The sequence below is a fragment of the Suillus paluster genome, assembly GCF_016628075.1.
Source record: "Suillus paluster strain FC165 chromosome Unknown EDB91scaffold_91, whole genome shotgun sequence".
Taxonomy (NCBI): domain Eukaryota; kingdom Fungi; phylum Basidiomycota; class Agaricomycetes; order Boletales; family Suillaceae; genus Suillus; species Suillus paluster.
Genome location: NW_024537651.1, coordinates 51,195 through 69,126, shown reverse-complemented (window position 1 = coordinate 69,126; position 17,932 = coordinate 51,195). Strand labels below are relative to the sequence as shown.

The 17,932-nt window shown below is 49.4% G+C and overlaps 5 protein-coding genes across 5 annotated transcripts; 3 read left to right on the top strand and 2 right to left on the bottom strand.

Moving 5' to 3' along the window:
- The first annotated feature begins 825 nt into the window (after window positions 1–825).
- On the top strand, window positions 826–2,332 carry EDB91DRAFT_1163187 (cytochrome P450). Its single transcript, XM_041319887.1, has 7 exons — window positions 826–969; window positions 1,039–1,218; window positions 1,270–1,399; window positions 1,460–1,648; window positions 1,701–2,032; window positions 2,086–2,209; window positions 2,278–2,332. Exons 2-5 carry the CDS (start codon window positions 1,203–1,205, stop codon window positions 1,987–1,989), a joined length of 624 nt encoding a protein of 207 aa, XP_041171945.1. The 5' UTR covers window positions 826–969; window positions 1,039–1,202; the 3' UTR covers window positions 1,990–2,032; window positions 2,086–2,209; window positions 2,278–2,332.
- A 1,574-nt stretch (window positions 2,333–3,906) lies between these two features.
- Window positions 3,907–7,412, bottom strand: EDB91DRAFT_1163173 (uncharacterized protein). Its single transcript, XM_041319886.1, is given in 11 exon segments — window positions 3,907–4,389; window positions 4,451–4,968; window positions 5,022–5,098; window positions 5,153–5,876; window positions 5,930–6,088; window positions 6,137–6,241; window positions 6,295–6,516; window positions 6,571–6,642; window positions 6,654–6,860; window positions 6,933–7,183; window positions 7,255–7,412. 10 exon segments carry the CDS (start codon window positions 7,167–7,169, stop codon window positions 4,128–4,130), a joined length of 2,583 nt encoding a protein of 860 aa, XP_041171944.1. The 5' UTR covers window positions 7,170–7,183; window positions 7,255–7,412; the 3' UTR covers window positions 3,907–4,127.
- A 76-nt stretch (window positions 7,413–7,488) lies between these two features.
- EDB91DRAFT_1163166 (spindle assembly checkpoint component Mad1) lies at window positions 7,489–10,121 on the bottom strand. Its single transcript, XM_041319885.1, has 8 exons — window positions 9,976–10,121; window positions 9,658–9,902; window positions 9,263–9,608; window positions 9,069–9,207; window positions 8,725–9,019; window positions 8,431–8,671; window positions 7,994–8,373; window positions 7,489–7,919 (listed from the first exon to the last, which is right to left on the bottom strand). Exons 1-8 carry the CDS (start codon window positions 10,082–10,084, stop codon window positions 7,593–7,595), a joined length of 2,082 nt encoding a protein of 693 aa, XP_041171943.1. The 5' UTR covers window positions 10,085–10,121; the 3' UTR covers window positions 7,489–7,592.
- An 18-nt stretch (window positions 10,122–10,139) lies between these two features.
- EDB91DRAFT_886494 (uncharacterized protein) lies at window positions 10,140–12,475 on the top strand. The gene is made up of 10 exons (XM_041328721.1): window positions 10,140–10,365; window positions 10,430–10,477; window positions 10,533–10,613; window positions 10,677–10,752; window positions 10,816–10,831; window positions 10,883–10,889; window positions 10,948–10,957; window positions 11,025–11,190; window positions 11,240–11,273; window positions 11,325–12,475. Exons 1-10 carry the CDS (start codon window positions 10,215–10,217, stop codon window positions 12,224–12,226), a joined length of 1,491 nt encoding a protein of 496 aa, XP_041171942.1. The 5' UTR covers window positions 10,140–10,214; the 3' UTR covers window positions 12,227–12,475.
- An 812-nt stretch (window positions 12,476–13,287) lies between these two features.
- Window positions 13,288–17,362, top strand: EDB91DRAFT_886427 (OPT oligopeptide transporter protein-domain-containing protein). The gene is made up of 26 exons (XM_041328720.1): window positions 13,288–13,583; window positions 13,635–13,706; window positions 13,761–13,853; window positions 13,911–14,035; window positions 14,114–14,216; window positions 14,270–14,280; window positions 14,336–14,390; window positions 14,609–14,698; window positions 14,752–15,042; window positions 15,094–15,105; window positions 15,170–15,178; window positions 15,232–15,276; window positions 15,326–15,380; window positions 15,440–15,559; window positions 15,612–15,802; window positions 15,852–15,938; window positions 15,993–16,056; window positions 16,114–16,155; window positions 16,209–16,227; window positions 16,281–16,314; window positions 16,367–16,435; window positions 16,491–16,691; window positions 16,748–16,841; window positions 16,897–17,033; window positions 17,089–17,281; window positions 17,337–17,362. Exons 1-26 carry the CDS (start codon window positions 13,514–13,516, stop codon window positions 17,350–17,352), a joined length of 2,298 nt encoding a protein of 765 aa, XP_041171941.1. The 5' UTR covers window positions 13,288–13,513; the 3' UTR covers window positions 17,353–17,362.
- The last annotated feature ends 570 nt before the right edge of the window (window positions 17,363–17,932 follow it).

Sequence of the window (17,932 nt, the reverse complement as noted above, 5' to 3'; positions counted from 1 at the left end):
GACGTTGCAGACGCGCACGACGCATTACTCGCATCCCGAATCGCACAAGCGAACGCTGCCAATGCGCATCGTAGCGACGAACCAACCTTCGAAATCGGTGATCTCGTGTATCTTTCAACGGCTCATAGGCGACACGAATATCTGAATGGTAACAACAAACGTGTAGGCAAGTTCATGCCACGTTTCGATGGACCCTACAACATAGTGTCCACAAACCCTGAGTCATCCACATACACTCTAGACTTACCAGAACATACTAACGTTTATCCCACATTTCATGTCTCCGAACTCAAGCGCCACGTGCCCAACAACGCTGAACTCTACCCCTCACGGGAACTTCAACGACCTGGACTGGTCGTCACACAAAACGGGACAGAGGAGTGGGAAATAGAGAAGCTTCTCGACTGCAGAACACGCGGACGAGGACACCAATATCTCGTACGATGGCGCGGTTATGGCCCTGAAGCAGATGTTTGGGTACCAGGCAAAGAGCTCGAAGATACCGACGTGCTAAAAGAATACCATCAATCCCACACCATACCTTCGACAAACTCAACAACCGTCGAAGAAAACTCGCACCATGCGATCCCTCAAACACCGTCTGATGAAAACAAGCCGCAACAAGCGCCAATGGACTGAAGAAAATAAAGCCGCATCACGCGCACCAAACAACTGAGGCGTATCAATTTTTTTAAAGAAAGGAAGGGTGTAAGCTGATTGCTTACTATACGCTTACACTATCACACTTCACGTGACACATCCCCTTATATTCCTCGATCTTTGTACTACGAAGATCAGACTCGGGTCTCCTACCTACCATCACCTACGCATTAGTACAACGTTCAAAGAATCCACAGTTTCGTCCTGTTACCTTCGCCTGATCCGTTCAGTGTTCCTTGTCGTTCTCCCGGACAAGGTTCCAATTGCTAATGAACGAATCAGACCATTTTGAAAAAAGAATCATGATATGTAAGTACTCAGCGCTTCACTGTCTTCTTGTGTTCAAGTTCGCCATGGTATTACCCTCCGTCACGGTAGAGGACGGTGTCGCACTGGCAATCGGCCTCCTGGCTTTGCTTGCAATCACGCGAAGAACGGCGTCAACCCACAGGAAGAACCTGCCTCCCGGTCCTACTCCGATCCCTTTTCTTAGAAATGTATTTGATATCAAAGTCGATGCGCCTTGGATTTGATACACCCAGATGCGTGAGATTTATGGTACCTGTTCTAATTTGTTTCTTTTTATCAATCCTCTGAAATAGACCGCAGGTGATATCATATATACCCGTGTCCTGAACATGGAGATCATTGTTTTAAATTCCGAGGAAGTTGCAGATGAATTACTTGAAAAACGATCTCGAGTCTACTCTGACCGACCATACATGGCTACGAGCGACTTGTGCGTACTATTTGAATCCAATCAGTATGATATATCACTCGCAAACTATTGTTTCTACAGATTCGGCTGGGAGTGGTCCACACCGCTGGCAAGATACGATGAAAGGTTCAGAATCCATAGGCGCCTTTACCATCAAGTCCTTCGATCGGAAACAGCTTTAAAATACTGCCCGAGGCAATTGCGGAAAGCATATAAAATGCTCACGCACATTCTTCATAATCCTGCAAACTATGCTGGCCACTTTGAAGTGTCGGTAGTTAATTATGTTTTATCCGAACTGTGAAATCAGACTACTTGACAGGTTTGCGGCATCAGTCATAATGTCAGTTGTATACGACCACAACATTACATCGCGCGATGATATCGTCCTGAAGCGTGCAATGGATTTATTCGTACTAAAGGTTGCAACCCCAGAAAAGGCAGCTTTATTATGTGCATTTCCGTTCTGCAAGTGCCTTATAGCCTATTGCAATCGAGCCAAACAATATAGTAGCATTTATGCGCGGTTTATTCGTGGTAGCGAAGAAGTTGCCTTCGTGGGTCCCTGGCCTAGGTCTGAAAGACGCAATGCTATCGAAGCAGTATGTTAAGGATGTGCTTGACATGCCATATCACCATGTCAGCTACAACATGGCAAGTTGAACTTTCAAAAGTCTGCGAGGAGATATGCTGACTGCACAAAACAGGCAAATGGATCTACTCAGGCGTCCATGGTTTCGGACGCGATGGAAAGATATCACATATCAGAAGACGTAGATAACCCGGAGATGGTGACAGAGATCAAAGCCTCTGCTGCTTCTGCTTATGCTGGTGCGTGCAGCTCAGTCACCGCCATATTGTCATTTTCCTGACTTGCTCATCTTCTGAAACAATATTAGCTTCTGTAGAGACCGTATGTCTGATTTACATCAAGCGTTTATTCAAAGACAGCTCAGTATCTCTCAGACTGTCTCATGTCTGCTCGTGTTCATCCTGGCGATGATTAACAACCCAGAAATTCAAGAACGCGTGCAAGCAAAGATCGACAAGGTTGTCGGCATTGACCGTCTCCCTAATTTTGATGACCTTCCAGCGCTCCCGTAGGTTGGGGCACTGATAAGAAAAGTGAAAAGATGGCATCCCATGACACCAATGGGTGAGTGTGACCTTCCGAACGCGTTTAGAATGTCAGAGGTTGCCGAAGCATACCTTAGCCATCCCTCATTCGAATACGGAAGACGACTTCTACAGAGGTTACTTCATTCCAAAAGGTGTGAGGTCATAGCTCTGTTAGATATTTTTCATACGATCATAACTGAGCGGCAATCACACCCAATGTCTGGTTTGTGGTGCAGTTCAATTTATGCCGTCCCTTTTGTTCTGAACGCTACCTCCAGGGCCATGGCTCGCGATCCGAAGAAGTATCCTGACCCAGAATCCTTCCTGCCTGACCGGTTTTTGAACACTGACGGCATGTTGAAGATACGCTGCCATGGACATTCGGCTTTGGTCGCAGGCGCTGGTAATGCATTGTATCTACATATCACCGAGCCGCTCTAATCATTTCATCTTGAAGGCCTGGCAGGAACGCTGCGGATGCGCCGCTTTGGGCCGCAATTGTATGCATGTTAGCCACCTTCACACATCAAGAAACCTATCGGGCAAGAACCACAAGTGAAATGGGCATCAGGGCTTACTTCGTAGGTGTCACTGTATGCATGGTATCCAACATATCTAAGGACGAAACACTTGATCCCGCGGAACCAATTCGCGTGACTCTCCTGTCTGTGCTCCACCTGAGCTCCACATGCTGCCCGATTTGCTTGAGCGCTCGCTATCGCTGTGCGCTCGGCAGTCTCCTATTTGCGTGGGCGGTTCGCTTATCTCCATGTCTCTACTCCTCCTTTTACAATTGCACACCACCGAGCTCCACATGCGATCGCACGTTTCTCTCCTAACTGTATTCCTCTGCTTTTATCACCATGGCCTCTGCATGCTCATTTCACGGCGTCATTGCTACTCGTTATGCTTTGGAGCCGAAAAAAAACGTTTTGGGAGATGGATGGCTTTGTACCTATGTCTTATGATCCAGAAGATGGCGTTGGAGATCTTCCCGAGACATTCGATCGCTATTCGGAAGAGAGAAAGAGGAAAAGACAACGGCAAACGTAGTGTACAGACATCTCTTATTGTGATTGACGGTGGAAAACGTCCGAAGGTGTAAGGAGCACTTGTATATATTAAGCTGAAGTCGCAGCAGGCACCCCCTTCCCTTCCCATGTCAATTTGTGCCCAGGATCCGAAAGCTCATGGCTCGCAAGGATTGACAAGCCTAGTTCAGAACAGTTCTCTGTAAGGTAAATACTTCGCAGCGGCTTTTGTATCGGAATAATCACGGATCAGCTGTCTGCGTTCAAGCCCGGGATACTAGTTCACTGCACACTTAGGGGCTACTTCGGCGACAGTGGTAGATTTACAATCAATGCTCCGTGCTTACATTGTTTAGATGTGATGCAAGCTATCGACGAAGAGTTTTACTAACAAGAGCTTCATAATAACTTCAGCTATCGATAATTGAGTATACCACCGGTATCGGTACTAGTGTCGATTTTCTTTACAGAACACCTCGACAGCGATAATAACTACATCAACGAATGATCGGATGATATCTCTAAAATATAAGCAACGTAATGCAAATTAGCTGTAAGGTAAGTATCGTAAAAGAGGCTCCGAACGAAGGCTGCCCTAGCTAGCCAAGCATGCGGAATCGGATAATCGTCCGTCGACCTAGTAGAGACCTGTGCGAGTCGTCAGGAATAATTGCGACCTCCAGCTCCCCAAACACCGGTTTCATATATGGGACATGCGATGATGAAGTGTCGCCTTCTGAGGGCGTAGGAGCGCCATTATCCGTCGAGTTCGGTAAAGGACGGAGGGGGACAATCAGCTCTAGGGCACATTTATATCGCATGATAACCCCTCCAGACTTGATTATAAAACCTTCCGTTGGCCTACAGGGTAACCGACATCACCCGTTCGACTGCAGCTCGCACAACTTAAAAAATCACTTACTTGAATTCAGTGAGGAGAGTACTATCAAGCTCCTTGACAACCAATGCAGCGTCTTTTTGCATCTCCGCCTCCTGACTGTGCTCAGGGCCACATTTACCCTGGCTATTGGCCTGGTCTCCCCGCTGCCCGGTCACCGTCGAATATTCACCATCAAATGCAAACAATACGGGATCAAGCCTCGACAGCGCTTTCTCGCCTGCTGTCTGAAGCTTCACGCGTAAGTACAAGATCTGGGCTTCCATGAACCGCCCCAGCATCGCGCTAAACTCCGATAACAGCACGCTGCGGTTTTGAAAGGTGGGAAAGGGTGAGACTGCCGATGATGAAGTCTGCTCCACTGGATCTTCCAAGTCCAGGATGTCTCCAACGGACGACCGTCTTGCGGTGTCACGAGCATGCGCGCGGCAAGCTCCGCAGCATTTCCAACGGTATTTGCTCACAGGCTGTAGTCTTGCGCGGCAGCGAGGAACAGCGCAGATGCGCAAGCCTTCCGCTGTGGTTGCCTCGTCATTTTGTGCCTGCATCTATTGTCAGCGATGCAAGGTGAAAAAAAAGCCTAAAAATGTCCTACCTCCAGAAGAGGTATCTCTGACCCAGATGGAGGTGCAGGAGGCTTACGAACGAGAGTAGACCCATGAGCTATCTGAGCTAAAATAACGGAGGCTTAGCTTGGGCGATTCCAAGAGCAACAATTGCGCTCACAAAACTCCTCCATACGACGGCGTGCTCTTTCCGCACGAATCCTCTGGTACTCCCGTTGGTATCTCCGACACGAATCACAGATCTTGTAGCGCTGATCCGGACGCAATACAATGTTGCACCGCTTGATGGCGCACACGCGCGCATTGGCGCCGACAGGAAGTCGAGACGCGAGCACAGGTATGCGAATCTTGAACACGGAGGAGTCTTCGGCATCAGAGTCGGACTCGACTTCTTCGTCTTCCGAAGAAAGGTTCGTCAAGTCGCTGTCCCATCCGGAGATGGAAATCTTGATGGTTTCAGGTTCCGCGGTGGCGTCTCTACCGCACTCAGTATTGAGTGTACTAGAAGTTCTTGCGGCTACCGCGGTATCAACGTCAACCCGTCCATCAGGAAGCTCCAACAATGGTAGTGTGTCTACGGCATTAAGGACTGCTTCCTGTGAATGTAAAGATAATGCTCCTGGCTCGTTGCTCGTCGCAACTCGATCCACTAGGGTTGCTTCTAGTGTATTGAGTGACGCAGGCCCACCACCACCCATGACCTCGCCAGAATTCGAGGCAACCTCATATTTACCGACCACCGGCGAGGCGGGTTCCATAACTGCACTTACAGCAATAGCAGCCCGCTGGCGCTCTTTCCAACGCTGCAAGGTGCAGTGATAGCACCTTTGCCATGTAGCTGACGGTGACACGGTTCCTCCGCACCCGAGCGTTTCACACGTGCGCTATAAGAATCCTTAGTATAATACGTATAGAACAGTGCTCGAACACAACTGACTGTGACTGGCTGAGGGCTTGGAGAGCGGGTGGGGGGGCTGTGAGCCAGGGGTAAAAGTAACAAACGTCCACGTTCCAAGACAGCCTCTGGAGGTGAGACAGGATCACCGACCGTTTTTGCCGCCGAGTCGACAGAACTTCGTGCTGCAAGCTCCTCATCCTACACGTGGGTTCAGACTCAGTGATCTCGAACTTACATCTCACTAACCTCAGGGTACATCAATTCAAGGTCCAAATCATCGTCAGTGTCCGCAGACTCTTCCGGTGGGTGCTGCATAGGAGCCTCAGCCCTCTGCGCAGCATCTACATCCCGCTTTAAATTATCGTTTCTCAGCTGCAATCTAGACAAAGTATGTAAAACTTTACCTTGACTTTCGAGATGAGCACCCCCGAGGGAAATTCATCCCTCCTCATGCGCTTCGGAAGGCGCTGGGGAGGAGGTGGGGGCGCAGGCATGCCACGGCCAAACCCCAACCGCAAACATGCCTCGCAAAAGTTGAAAAGCTGGTCGGGCGCTAGCTGCACACCACAACCGAAGCGCATACACACACGGACAAGTGCCGTGGACATCACGGGCGGCACAACGACCTGACATCAATCATGGGTAGAGTTCATATAAGGGAAGAATTCATTGATACTCACAGGCACAGGGGCGGGGGAAGGGGCGACGATTTCTCCGCGGGAGCTGAAGAAGCAAGGGCGGGGTGGGTCGCGGGTGGGTCGCGGGGTGGTTCGATGATAGGGAATGTGATTAAATTTGGTGGAGGTGGTGGGTGCACAGTGTTGGAAATTGGATCGATACGCCTTGTGGGCTTTAGTTTGATGCCCTCTTGCCGCGTTCGACATGCAGGACAGAGTGTGTAAGAGGTTGTGGTGGTTTTTGGTACTTCAATGACAATTTGGCACGCAACGCATGTCGAAAAGAGTCGTCCCTAGAAACATAGTCAGGATGATCCTACAACCCAGGCACATCGTGGGCATATGTTACAAGACACGACACTCACAGATTGCCCATGCCTCGCCGGGTCTTGGCTCGCCAGGAGAGTCTCTCCTGGCGAAGGCATGACCGCTCTGACCCGAAACTGGCAGTCATCACATACTATCCATGGAAAATCTTGTGGCAAAACGAAACCGCACTTGGAGCATATCCGGATGCGAGGTTTTGACGCTTGCGATGGGATGAAGGCGGGAGCAGCAGGAATTCTCAGAGAATTCGCTGGGGGGCCTTCATTCAACAACATGCCTTAGTATACGGCTACACAAGACCAGGGTTTGTCATGACATCAAAAAACGGCAAGATATCAATATTAATATCTGGATACATACTCAGCACTGATCACGCATAACAGAAAGGTTCAGAGTCAGAGAGTAATCGCAGGTGAACGTGAACCGCCAGCAAGCAGCCCGTGGATAGAGAGAAGTAGGGGACAGTCTGTTGAAAATTGAGCTTACCAGCCAGCTGCGAAGCTAGGTCACGAATTGCGGCATCGAATTGGAAAAAATATCTAAGTTAGTTCGTCAAGACAAATTTTACAATTCCCGATTGGATCCTCATTACAACCTAGGGTGTCGCTACTCGCTAGTCAGACCCAATGATACAAGAAGACAGTCGTAGGTGTCACAATACATAATTAATTCTTATATCACAAACATACGGTTGAGTACTACGACTCGGGACCTCCCTCCCTCTTTGACTTGTCGTAACACTCCAATGTTACACTCGCCAAAAATCCAGGTATGCACTGCTCCTCATTCACCCAGAATCGCATCAGCTGCGGGAGATCTTGCGGACCACCTTCGCCTTGCGCAATAAGCTGCATCCTCGCTCCTTCTCCGTTCTCGCCGGGTTTCGTTAAAGGTTGGAACACAAACGACGCAGAGAGATCGTAGATCGACGTCACGCGGACTTGCCCGTTGGGGTAAAACGCAAGCTTCAGCCCGAGTATTGACGCAATCGCTTCTCGGAACTCAGCGCTCTTCGCAGTGAACACCTACAGAATCATGGACACGGTCCACCATCAATTTTGGGCAGGAGACATAAGGAGGTATGATAAAACACACGCACCTGCTGCAAGCGTAAGAGTCTCTTCTCTTTCTGCTTTACCACTTCCTCGAGCTCCTTCTTTTCCTTATCGAGCACTTCCCAGCTTTCCCTGGGAACCAAATCGTCGCGCGGAGCCTGACCGTCGGCTACCACGGCTCCGCTGCTCTCAAGCTCACGCAGGCGCTTGATGAGCGCTTCGTTTTCGCTCTTGAGACGGTCCATCACCGACTGTCGGAGATCATTCCACTGCTGCGCCGGATTGTCACGCAGACACAGCACACGCATGCCTGGTGGGACATGGTTCCCGGCACCGATGTTGCCGCGGAGCTCAAATAGCGTTTGTTCGAGCTTCTCAATCTGGTCTTCTTGCTGCGTCAGATTTGTTTCCGCTTCTTGCAGACCTGTATGTATGGCATTTGAGTGAGGAGCGATACAAGTGTGGATGTGTTGAGTCGTACCTTTCATTGCCTTGTCTGCTGCAGCTCTATGTGCGTCAATCTCGCGGACGAGATCCTTGCGTGTGCGTTTTGACCCTCCGATGGCATTATCAGCCTCGGCAGCGTCCAGTGCACTCTGTAACCGAGAATTTTCAGATTTGTAGTCGGCTATAGACTGTTCAAGATGCTGGATGCGCTGCTGAGAAAGACTATCTATAGCTGGCGACTCGCGTGCAGCTGATTCCTCAGCAGTGAAACTGGCCTGAGATCAGGTGGTAAGCTACTAAGATCCTGGTTCAATTTGCAAACACTTACGACGAGGGCTTGGAGGAACCTGGCTTCTCGTTCCGCAAGTTGAGTCCGTTGTTCCCGTCTTACTACCTTTTCTTTCAGTGCTTGCACCTCTGCTTGTAGGACATCCGCAGCCTCACAAGCCTCGGACGCTATCTTATCGACATTAGATAGCTCGGCCTCGCGGCGGCGATGGAGCGCCATGTTTGCGCCATGTTCCTCCATTAGCCGTGCGTTCTCTAGACGTAATGCTGACAGATTTTGCACCACGGAGATGGAAGTTTGTGACGATGTGTTGGATTCGCTGGTTTTGCTTGCCCTAGAATATATAAATCAGCTTTCGAGTAGGGACTTGGGGCTGTACTTGCCAATCTTCCCGCTCCTGTCGAGCAGCTTCAACTTGAGCCTCTAGCTTGGCGACTTTCTCTCGAAGCCCTTCCATAATAACCACCTTGCTTTCCAAAGTACGTTTCTCTTCCCGAAGGACTTCTACACTGGCATGCCGGTCTTTGTACCTTGCAAGTTCATGTCGTGAGTTTTGCGTTGATGGATTCGAGAGAACGGAGGTATCCTGCTTGTCGCTGCAGTTCGTCTCGCACAACACTCCAATTCTCGTTCTCATTGGAAGTTTTCACAGAAGAGTCAGTGGCAGTATGAGCATCGTCCAGTTGTTGTTGTAAATCGTGGACTGCAGCGCCTCGTTCCTCTGCAATAGCCCTAAGTTCTGCGACTTCTTGCTCCAACGCAGCGTTTTGGCGAGCGAGAACTGAAGACTGCGCTTTCTGGGAAGCAGATAATTGCGAGTGGCTGCGAGAAAGATTTGAGTGTTCGTCCTCGAGTTCGGCTAGGTTCTCTCGAACTGCAGCGAGGGAACTGCGTAGCGCCCGAAGTTCTGACTCTGCCTTACGCTGCAGAACAACGCTGAGGACCAACAGGACGCGCGCAGAAGTGACGCACCTTTTCCTCTTCTCTCTCCGACTGCTCCTGCAATTTTTCCTCGCGTTCCTTTTCCTCTCTCTCCGCAAACCACCTTCTATCTCTTTCTAGCCTTTCTATCGCGACATCTTTTTCACGGAGTTTGGTCTCGAGCTCGAGTTTACTGGCCTGTGCAGCGAGCAGTTGGCGCTCGAGAGAGGCGTTTGCCACATGGGAGCTGAATGCATTAGAGCGCTGCTGACGCTTTGCTGTCGAGTGTTGTGGGTCTGCAATTTGCTTGGGGTCAGGTTTCTCTGGATATGAGCATCCCGAAGGCGTGTCTCCGGCCAGTGAACTCACCCCGTTCGAGCTCTGCCATTAGAGAGTCGCGTTTAGTGACAGCTGAACGTGACGACAGCAATGAACCCTTTGTAGCCGGTTTTGAGAACGTCGAGCTTCCATTGAACATCGTTGACGTCGCTGTCAAAGGAAGCGATCAGGCTTTGTTTGCACAGCCACGAATCGGGTTTTCATTTCGAAATTCATCAGCTTCGAAACAAGGCAAGCGCTCGTATCTCCAACTTGACGCATTCCTCACCATGAACTCAAACGATGCCGAAGGAGGAGATGAATTTTATGATGAGCTCGAGCTCAACGGCAACGACTCAAAGAATGGTGGCAACGGCTACATACTCAGGAATGTCCTCAAGCTTCCCCGTGCTACGACCTACACAACACAAGCACTCTATGGTGCGCCTCTTGGTTGCTGCGCGCAAATTTTCTTGCGTATGAACCCTCGTTGACTCTGTTGCAGAGCAAATCATTGGCAGCGACATTGACTTGGACCCGGAGTACCAAAGAGGTTCGTGAAGGCTATCACTATCCAAGTCTGATTGACCAGAGCAATGTTCCTGCAGATGTTGTCTGGCCGGAGGCGAAGCAAATCGGCCTTATCGACTCTATACTTCGCAATTTTTACATTCCGCCCGTAATCTTTGGTGAGGGCAACTACTCAGACGCCACGTAGCACGTCGCTTATTTCCCGTCTGTTCATCCTCTAGTTTCGCACCAACATGATGATGGCTCGGAAAGCAAGACGTGTATCGACGGAAAGCAACGGCTGACTTCAATACAACGGTACATTTCCTCGACTGTCCATTTTGCTGAACGACTGACTATCATTTCTCTTTGCCACCGCAGGTTCATGGATGGATTGGTTGGTCATATTCACTGTTCCGTGCTACTCAGAGCTCATATGTTTCCTTAGATTCATCGTTAGTAATTATTATCCTTCTGTTTTCGTTTATAATAATCATCATAAACCCTCGGCAGACAAAGACCCGTAAGTAATACATATTTTTTCTAAAAAATGATGATTCCCCGGCTTCTATTAACACTACACGACATAGTGAAACCAATGACAAGTACTGGTACAAGTCGACCGTCGAAAACCAACAAGGGCGCTCACCGGGCCGCATGCTGCCTGAGAGATATCGACGCTTATTTGCAAATAAACAGATCGTATGCATAGAATTTCAGGACCTTCCTGATTCTGAAGAACGCGAAATCTTCCAGGTGAGCCCTCACGCCTCATTCTATAATTTTGTCGCTTATCCACATCCAGAGAGTACAACTCGGGATGGCACTCACCCCTGCGGGTCAGTGCATACTTGGCTGGCACTCGCATTGTCAACTCACCCTCTTCTTAGAGAAATTGCAGGTGGTGAATACCTCTATGGCTAGCTTCGTGCGAAAGGTAGAAGCAGAGTATTTCACAGAAGGAAAGCCTCTGGGCGGCCGCGCCCTAGATTGGGACCGTTCCCGCGGCGGCGACTTCCGGTGCATCGCTCAGGCGCTGTATTGTATCTCAAAGTACCCTTCCCTCAACTCAGTGGGTACCGTTGGGCAGATAGATAAATGGCTGCACAACCCCACCCGAACTGCGGCACGGGCCAAAGGCAAAAATAAAGCAAGTGACGACGGTGAAGACCTCACAAAGGATGAACTCTTCCTGGCTTTGATCCACGACACTTTCCGCGTCTTTTCGCAGCTCGTCGACGACCCTGATTTGTCCCCTATATTCCTACAATCCGGCTGGCGCATCTCGCCTGTGGAGTTCATCGTTATATGTCTCTTGATCTCCATAGAGAAAGATCAGCTGCAACTGCGTGCCCTCGCAGAAAAGCTCGGGCGCATGCGTGAGGTAGTTCGCGAAGAACACGTAGATATCCGGATGAATGGTCGTGTCGCTAAGACGCTACTCGACTTCATCAAGGGGATTGGCCCCGTGCCAAGCACCTCTGGCACGAAGCGGAAGCTGGAGGAGGGTGAGGAGGAGGAAGCAACGCTCGTCAGCAGGCAGGTGAAAGTCCGAAAACGAACTGAGACCCCGCCAGCACCGTCTCCCACCATGGATTCATACAATCAAAATCACTTCGTCAATCCTTCTATGCTTAGCGCTCCCATTCCTACACCGCCACCCCCGCGTCCAGTCATTCCTGACAGAATGGCAGCCCTCCGCGATGCTAAGAAATTTATCTCGATTCCTGCCCCTCCACGCCCCCCGCCGACTGCACCTGCTGCCTTACGGAATATGGGACCAGGTAGATAGGCATGTCTTATGTCGGCGGTATGCGCTCGCGGAATTTAAAGAGGTATATTACTACTATTCATTATCACGGCAGATTTGTATCATATCAGATTTCAAATTTGTGTCCTGTGACAATTATCTGACGAAGGTGTTGGCGTTGGTGGGCCCTCGGGCGGCCGGGCAGGGGTAGACCATATGCACACCCACCACGTTTTATCTTTGCTCGTTGACATATCTAATATAAAAATGATAAGGAACTGAGGCGGCTTCCGAATTGTTTCACTTGAGTAGAAGTTAAGCAACTCCGAACCGACAACATCGTAACATCTCGTCAAGTACAATTCCTAGATTTAGCCGTTGCACATGGGCCAATATCCAATTCAGCATCAACCACACGACCTTGAAGTACACGGGGAAGTTGCGTCAAGTTGACGGATCGTGGATGATGCGTTCAAAATGATGACAGTCCCGCGGACCCCGCTCGAGCCATTACTTAGTACTTGCGATGCGCTGACCCTGGTGGGCCGACTCGGTGCCCAATGTATGTACAGCTCACCTGGCAGCGGTAGCCAGCTGGATCCACATCAGAGTTTTCGTAAGGGTCGTAAAACTGCAAAGGCTGTTCTTACAAATCAATCGATCACCTTCGGCTTCTCGAAAAGTGAGCAAGATCTCTTCGCTTCTTCCGCTTCTTACTTCGGTACCAAGCAGAGATGTCCTTCCGCGAGCCCTCCTGTCTGACTGACCGAAGGGGGATTCCAGCCTCTTGGGTGCTTGCAAAAAACAGGCAAATACTAAATTCTCATACAGTTCTACGCCACCGTTTTCTGATCAGCATGGTGCGTTCTTTTCTGCACTCCAAAATTCCACTATCGTGGGCTCGGAAATTGAATTTCCTCGCCGTAAACTCTCAACTCTAGATTCTACAATGAATTTACTCATCGTTGGACCAGTGTGCTATTTATACAACATCTCCTCGCGTCTCTTGTCTTGAGTTTCACCGGTAAGAGATAGGGCGTACTGAATTAGGATGAAACCACGTCTTGCCGAGAAAACGGACCTACAAGCCCCTTTGCAGATGGACTCACGTTCTTCCTGCCCCGGTTGACATGCCGCCCTGAGATTGGAACCGCCCAGAATACTCCATTCATAAGAGACTCAATCTCGCATATGCAGGCCGCTTATCAGCCAAGACCCTTGCGAATTTGCTCCCGAAGCAGTTTAAGAGGGCAACGAGACCGAGTCTAAAGGATTTGGATTCTCATTCCTGATTTCTCCCTCCGCTGTAGCTGGGGTCATACATCCAACATGGCGGTCGACTTTCAGGACGAACGGTATAGCCCAACCGATTTCGAGAAGAGTGATGTTAAAGCTCAAGGTGAATAGGTGCAGCCCTTCTCCTTCTAACGCTTATCTTGGTGTATGACAGAAGCCCTCGAGACCATCGCTGACTTTGACGATCCCAACATTGATCCTGACGGTGCCATTGTTGGAGTCCTTGGTGAGCTTCACCGTGATTTTTAAGTCATGGTACACAACCTCACGACTTCTGTAGAGGATGATTCGCCATACCCGGAGGTTCGCAGCGCAGTAGCAAACACAGATGATCCATCTATCCCTTGCAATTCGTTCCGCGCGTGGGTGATGGGTATGCTTTTTTTCTCCATTGAAAGAGACGCTGGACGCTTATGGACATCATCGGCAGGCATCGCATGGGCTATTTTGATTGCCGGCCTGAACCAATTCTTTTTCTTCCGCTATCCCTCTGTGAGCATCTCGGGCATCGCGGCACAATTGCTGTCTTTCCCTGTGGGTCGCGCCTGGGCAAAGGTAAGCCAGCTGAGTTCGAGATGACTTGTTTTGTTTCTGTTTTCACAATCATCATCATTAACGACGAGCCACACCTAGGTCGTGCCAAATGTTCGCGTCTTTGGTTTAAAGATGAACCCTGGACCATTTTCGATTAAAGAACACGTCTTGGTCACTATCATGGCATCCGTGGGTGGATATTGTGGGTGCTTCCATCATGTGATTGCCGCTTTAACAATTAACTGGAGTTTTCAGCTGCCTATGCGGTACGTCTCTCAGCTGTGAACTTTATGGGATATACTCACAGTATGCCGCTTTCAGACTGATATCATTGCAGTCCAACGAGTCTATTATGGGCAAACGTACAGTTTTATTTGTGAGTTTCTGAGCAAGTCTGAGAACACTCACTCACGGAATATATCTATTTCGTGTATTAATTCTGGCATCGCTTTCTTGGCATCTCCCCCCAATTTCACATCCCCTTGAATTGCCGATCTTCTCGCTTGCGGGGCTTTTTGCTGATCATTCTGACATATATGGTCAATGGCTCGTAATACTTTTTCGGTCAACATGCGGATATGATTGCGGTGGTAGACCAATGGATGGTGGTTATGTCCACTCAGCTCATCGGATTTTCGATCGGTGGTATCTTGCGGCGGTTCCTCGTGCAGCCTCCTTCGATGAGTACGAATTTAACTTCTTCTCACCTTCAAGCCGTAACTCACACCTTGGCATAGTATGGCCCTCCAACCTCGTGACCTGTGCCCTCTTCAACACGCTCCATTCGCAGACATATGCTGGCATAGGTACCCGCGGGGGGATTTCCCGTGAACGCTTCTTCTTTTATGCATGGCTGGGTGGTCTTTTATGGTACTTTGTACCGGGGTACCTCTTCCAGGGCCTATCTTACTTCTCATGGGTATGCTGGATTGCACCTGATGATGTCGTCGTCAATCAGATGTTTGGATATGTGAGCGGAATGGGAATGAGCATGATCACGTTCGACTGGTCTCAGATTACTTACATTGGTAGGTTCTCGATTGCCTTGTCATATATTGTGCTTTAACTGTTGACCCCAGGCAGTCCGCTTGGTGAGTCACTAGTAGACGTTTTTTGGTGGCAAGAAGCTCAAGTTATGCTCCACTACTCACAAAGCAACACCATGTGCGTGGAAAAACATTCCCGTTCAGTCCACACCTAATTCCGTCTTCGTATAGGGTGGGCCGAGGCGAATATTGCGACGGGCTTCGTATTCTTCTTCTGTAAGTACCCTCACTTTGTAGCGTCGTTCTTTTGGCTAAATGTATCTAGGGATCGTTGTCCCTTCGTTGTACTACACCAACACCTGGGACAGCAAGTACATGCCGTACGAGTTATTTTACTGTGTGCCCAGTGCATCCCGATAACATAGTCCACCGCTATTAGAATTTCCTCGAGGACATCGTTCGACAACACTGGCAGCTCATACAACATTACTCGCATCATCAATTCGGATGCCTCTCTTAACTTGACAGCATATCAGGAATACAGCCCCTTGTTCCTCTCGTGCGTCATCTCTGCTATTTTTCTTGCATCGTACCTAATGCATCCTGATTAGGACGACTTTCGCTATGTCCTACGCCCTGTCGTTCGCCTCCATCACAGCAACGCTCATGCACGCGTTCCTGTTCTTCCGCAAACAAATATGGGTTCAGAGCAGACGCTCGATGCACGAACAGCCTGACATCCACGCCAGGCTCATGTCCAGGTACAAACAAGTGCCAGAGTGGTGGTACATGATCGTATTTTGTGTGTATACCTTCGAAAGTTATTGATAATCTCGCTGATCAGCATGCAGTGGCGATGTTTGTGATTGGTATAATTGCCATTGAGGTGTGGCACACGGAGTTCCCTGTTTGGGCTTTCGTATTGTCCTTGACTATCGGTGATTTATCATGTTAAATATTATGGGGATTGAAAGACTGATTGGCTTCCACAGCATTCTTCTACGTTGTCCCCATCGGAATGATCCAGGCCATCACAAACCAGCAAGTTGGATTGAAGTGCGTGAAGTTCACTGAATGTTATATGTGGTCTTCTAACGATGCTGACGTCGACAGCGTTATCACTGAACTAGTCGTTGGATATGCCCTTCCTGGCAAGTGAGTCGCGAAATAGCCGTGGCTTTGACAACCCAGCTAATAAATCGCATCAGACCAATTGCAATGATGATGGTAAGAATCTTATTGACGACATTCAGAAGTGAAGTAATGTTTCGTGCGCTCAGTTCAAGACCTGGGGATACATCACCATGTACCAAGGTTAGTCTTCCCACCTCGTCAATTTCCTGCGTCTCTAACTGGAAGCCTGCAGCTCTCACCTTTGCTTCCGACTTCAAACTTGGCCACTACATGAAGATTCCTCCAAGGACGATGTTCTGGGGTAAACTAACTCCCTCGTCTTATCATAATGCACCCGCTAACTGGCCACCGTGCAGGTCAAGTCGTAGCTACTGCTATCGCTGGAACTGTCCAGCTCGGTGTGCAGGCATGGATGTTTTCCAACATTCCAGAGATTTGCACCCCGACACAGAAAAACGGTTTCATCTGCCCCAACACAGAAGTCTTCGGAACCGCGAGCTTTATCTGGGGGGTCGTCGGTCCACAGAGACAGTTCTCGGCAGGCCAGGTTTATCACGGTGCGTACTTCGTGAGCACATTGAGTTTATGTGGACCTACGTGCTTCTGCACACAGATCTTGTATATTTCTTCCTCATTGGCGCGTTCTGCCCGGTCGTCGCATGGTTGATCTCGTTGAAATGGCCAAACAGCTTCATCCGCTATGTCAAGTACGTCTTCTCTTGTCTACCAAGGAACTCCTCTCACGAGGCTACGCGGATGTAGCTTCCCTGTTATCTTCAGTGGTGTGGGGGCCATCCCCCCAGCGAGTGCGGTGAACTATGTCCCATGGGCAATCGTCGGATTCATCTTCCAATATGTCATCCGGCGTAAACATTTCTCTTGGTGGACGAAGTACAATTGTGAGAGGTTCCCCTGGTCTCGCGTCATCTTTCGCTGAAAACAACCTTTTACAAGATGTCCTTTCAGCCGCCATGGACTCTGGCTTGGCCCTGTCCATCATCTTGATCTTCTTCTGCCTCCAATACCCCAACAACGGCACAATTGGACTGAACACCGTCCAAACGTGGTGGGGCAATACCGTATTTCTGAATACCGCTGATGGAAAGGCTATGCCGCTCCTGACAGTACCAGAAGGTTCTACTTTCGGGTGAGTCGTTGTGTTCGTTTCATCTTTCAGCAGTGGTCTTACGGGCGTGTTGCAGTCCAACGACGTGGTAATGATTAGTTCTACGACGTGTCATGTACGAGATTGTACGTATCGATATGAATATAATTTCTTTGACGATCTGGATGATTTTGTCTTGACGTCGAGGGCTACTAGGCCGTGTGCGTAGTGATGTGCACGAGCACGACTCGGATGTTGTTGTGGAATTTGTGCTTGCTCAGATTCGAGTTGTGGAGATATGCATGCGCGGGGAAGTGCAGGCCGGCCCATATAAGTACTACTACCACGCACAAGTTGTGACAGTGGAGCTAAGTAGCTCGCCGTTACCCGTAGTTTCCATCACCGCCATCATCGCTCTTCTCATGTTCGTCAAGTGGCCTCCTGACTGAACGACTCATGGCCCCGTGCTCATCAACCCGCGGTCTTTCGTTTCAACTGTCCCGTAGTCACATCCGAATCAGGGTTGAACTTGCAACGACCCCTTAGTTCATGTATGGTGTGATATCTTACCATATCTCACAAACACATTTACATCTCTTCCGAAGGTTTCAAATTGCAGTTGCACTAAACTCTGCGCTTCGTCTGTAGGCTAGCATATGCGCATCCATTAACATTCTTTAGACATGCAGTGAC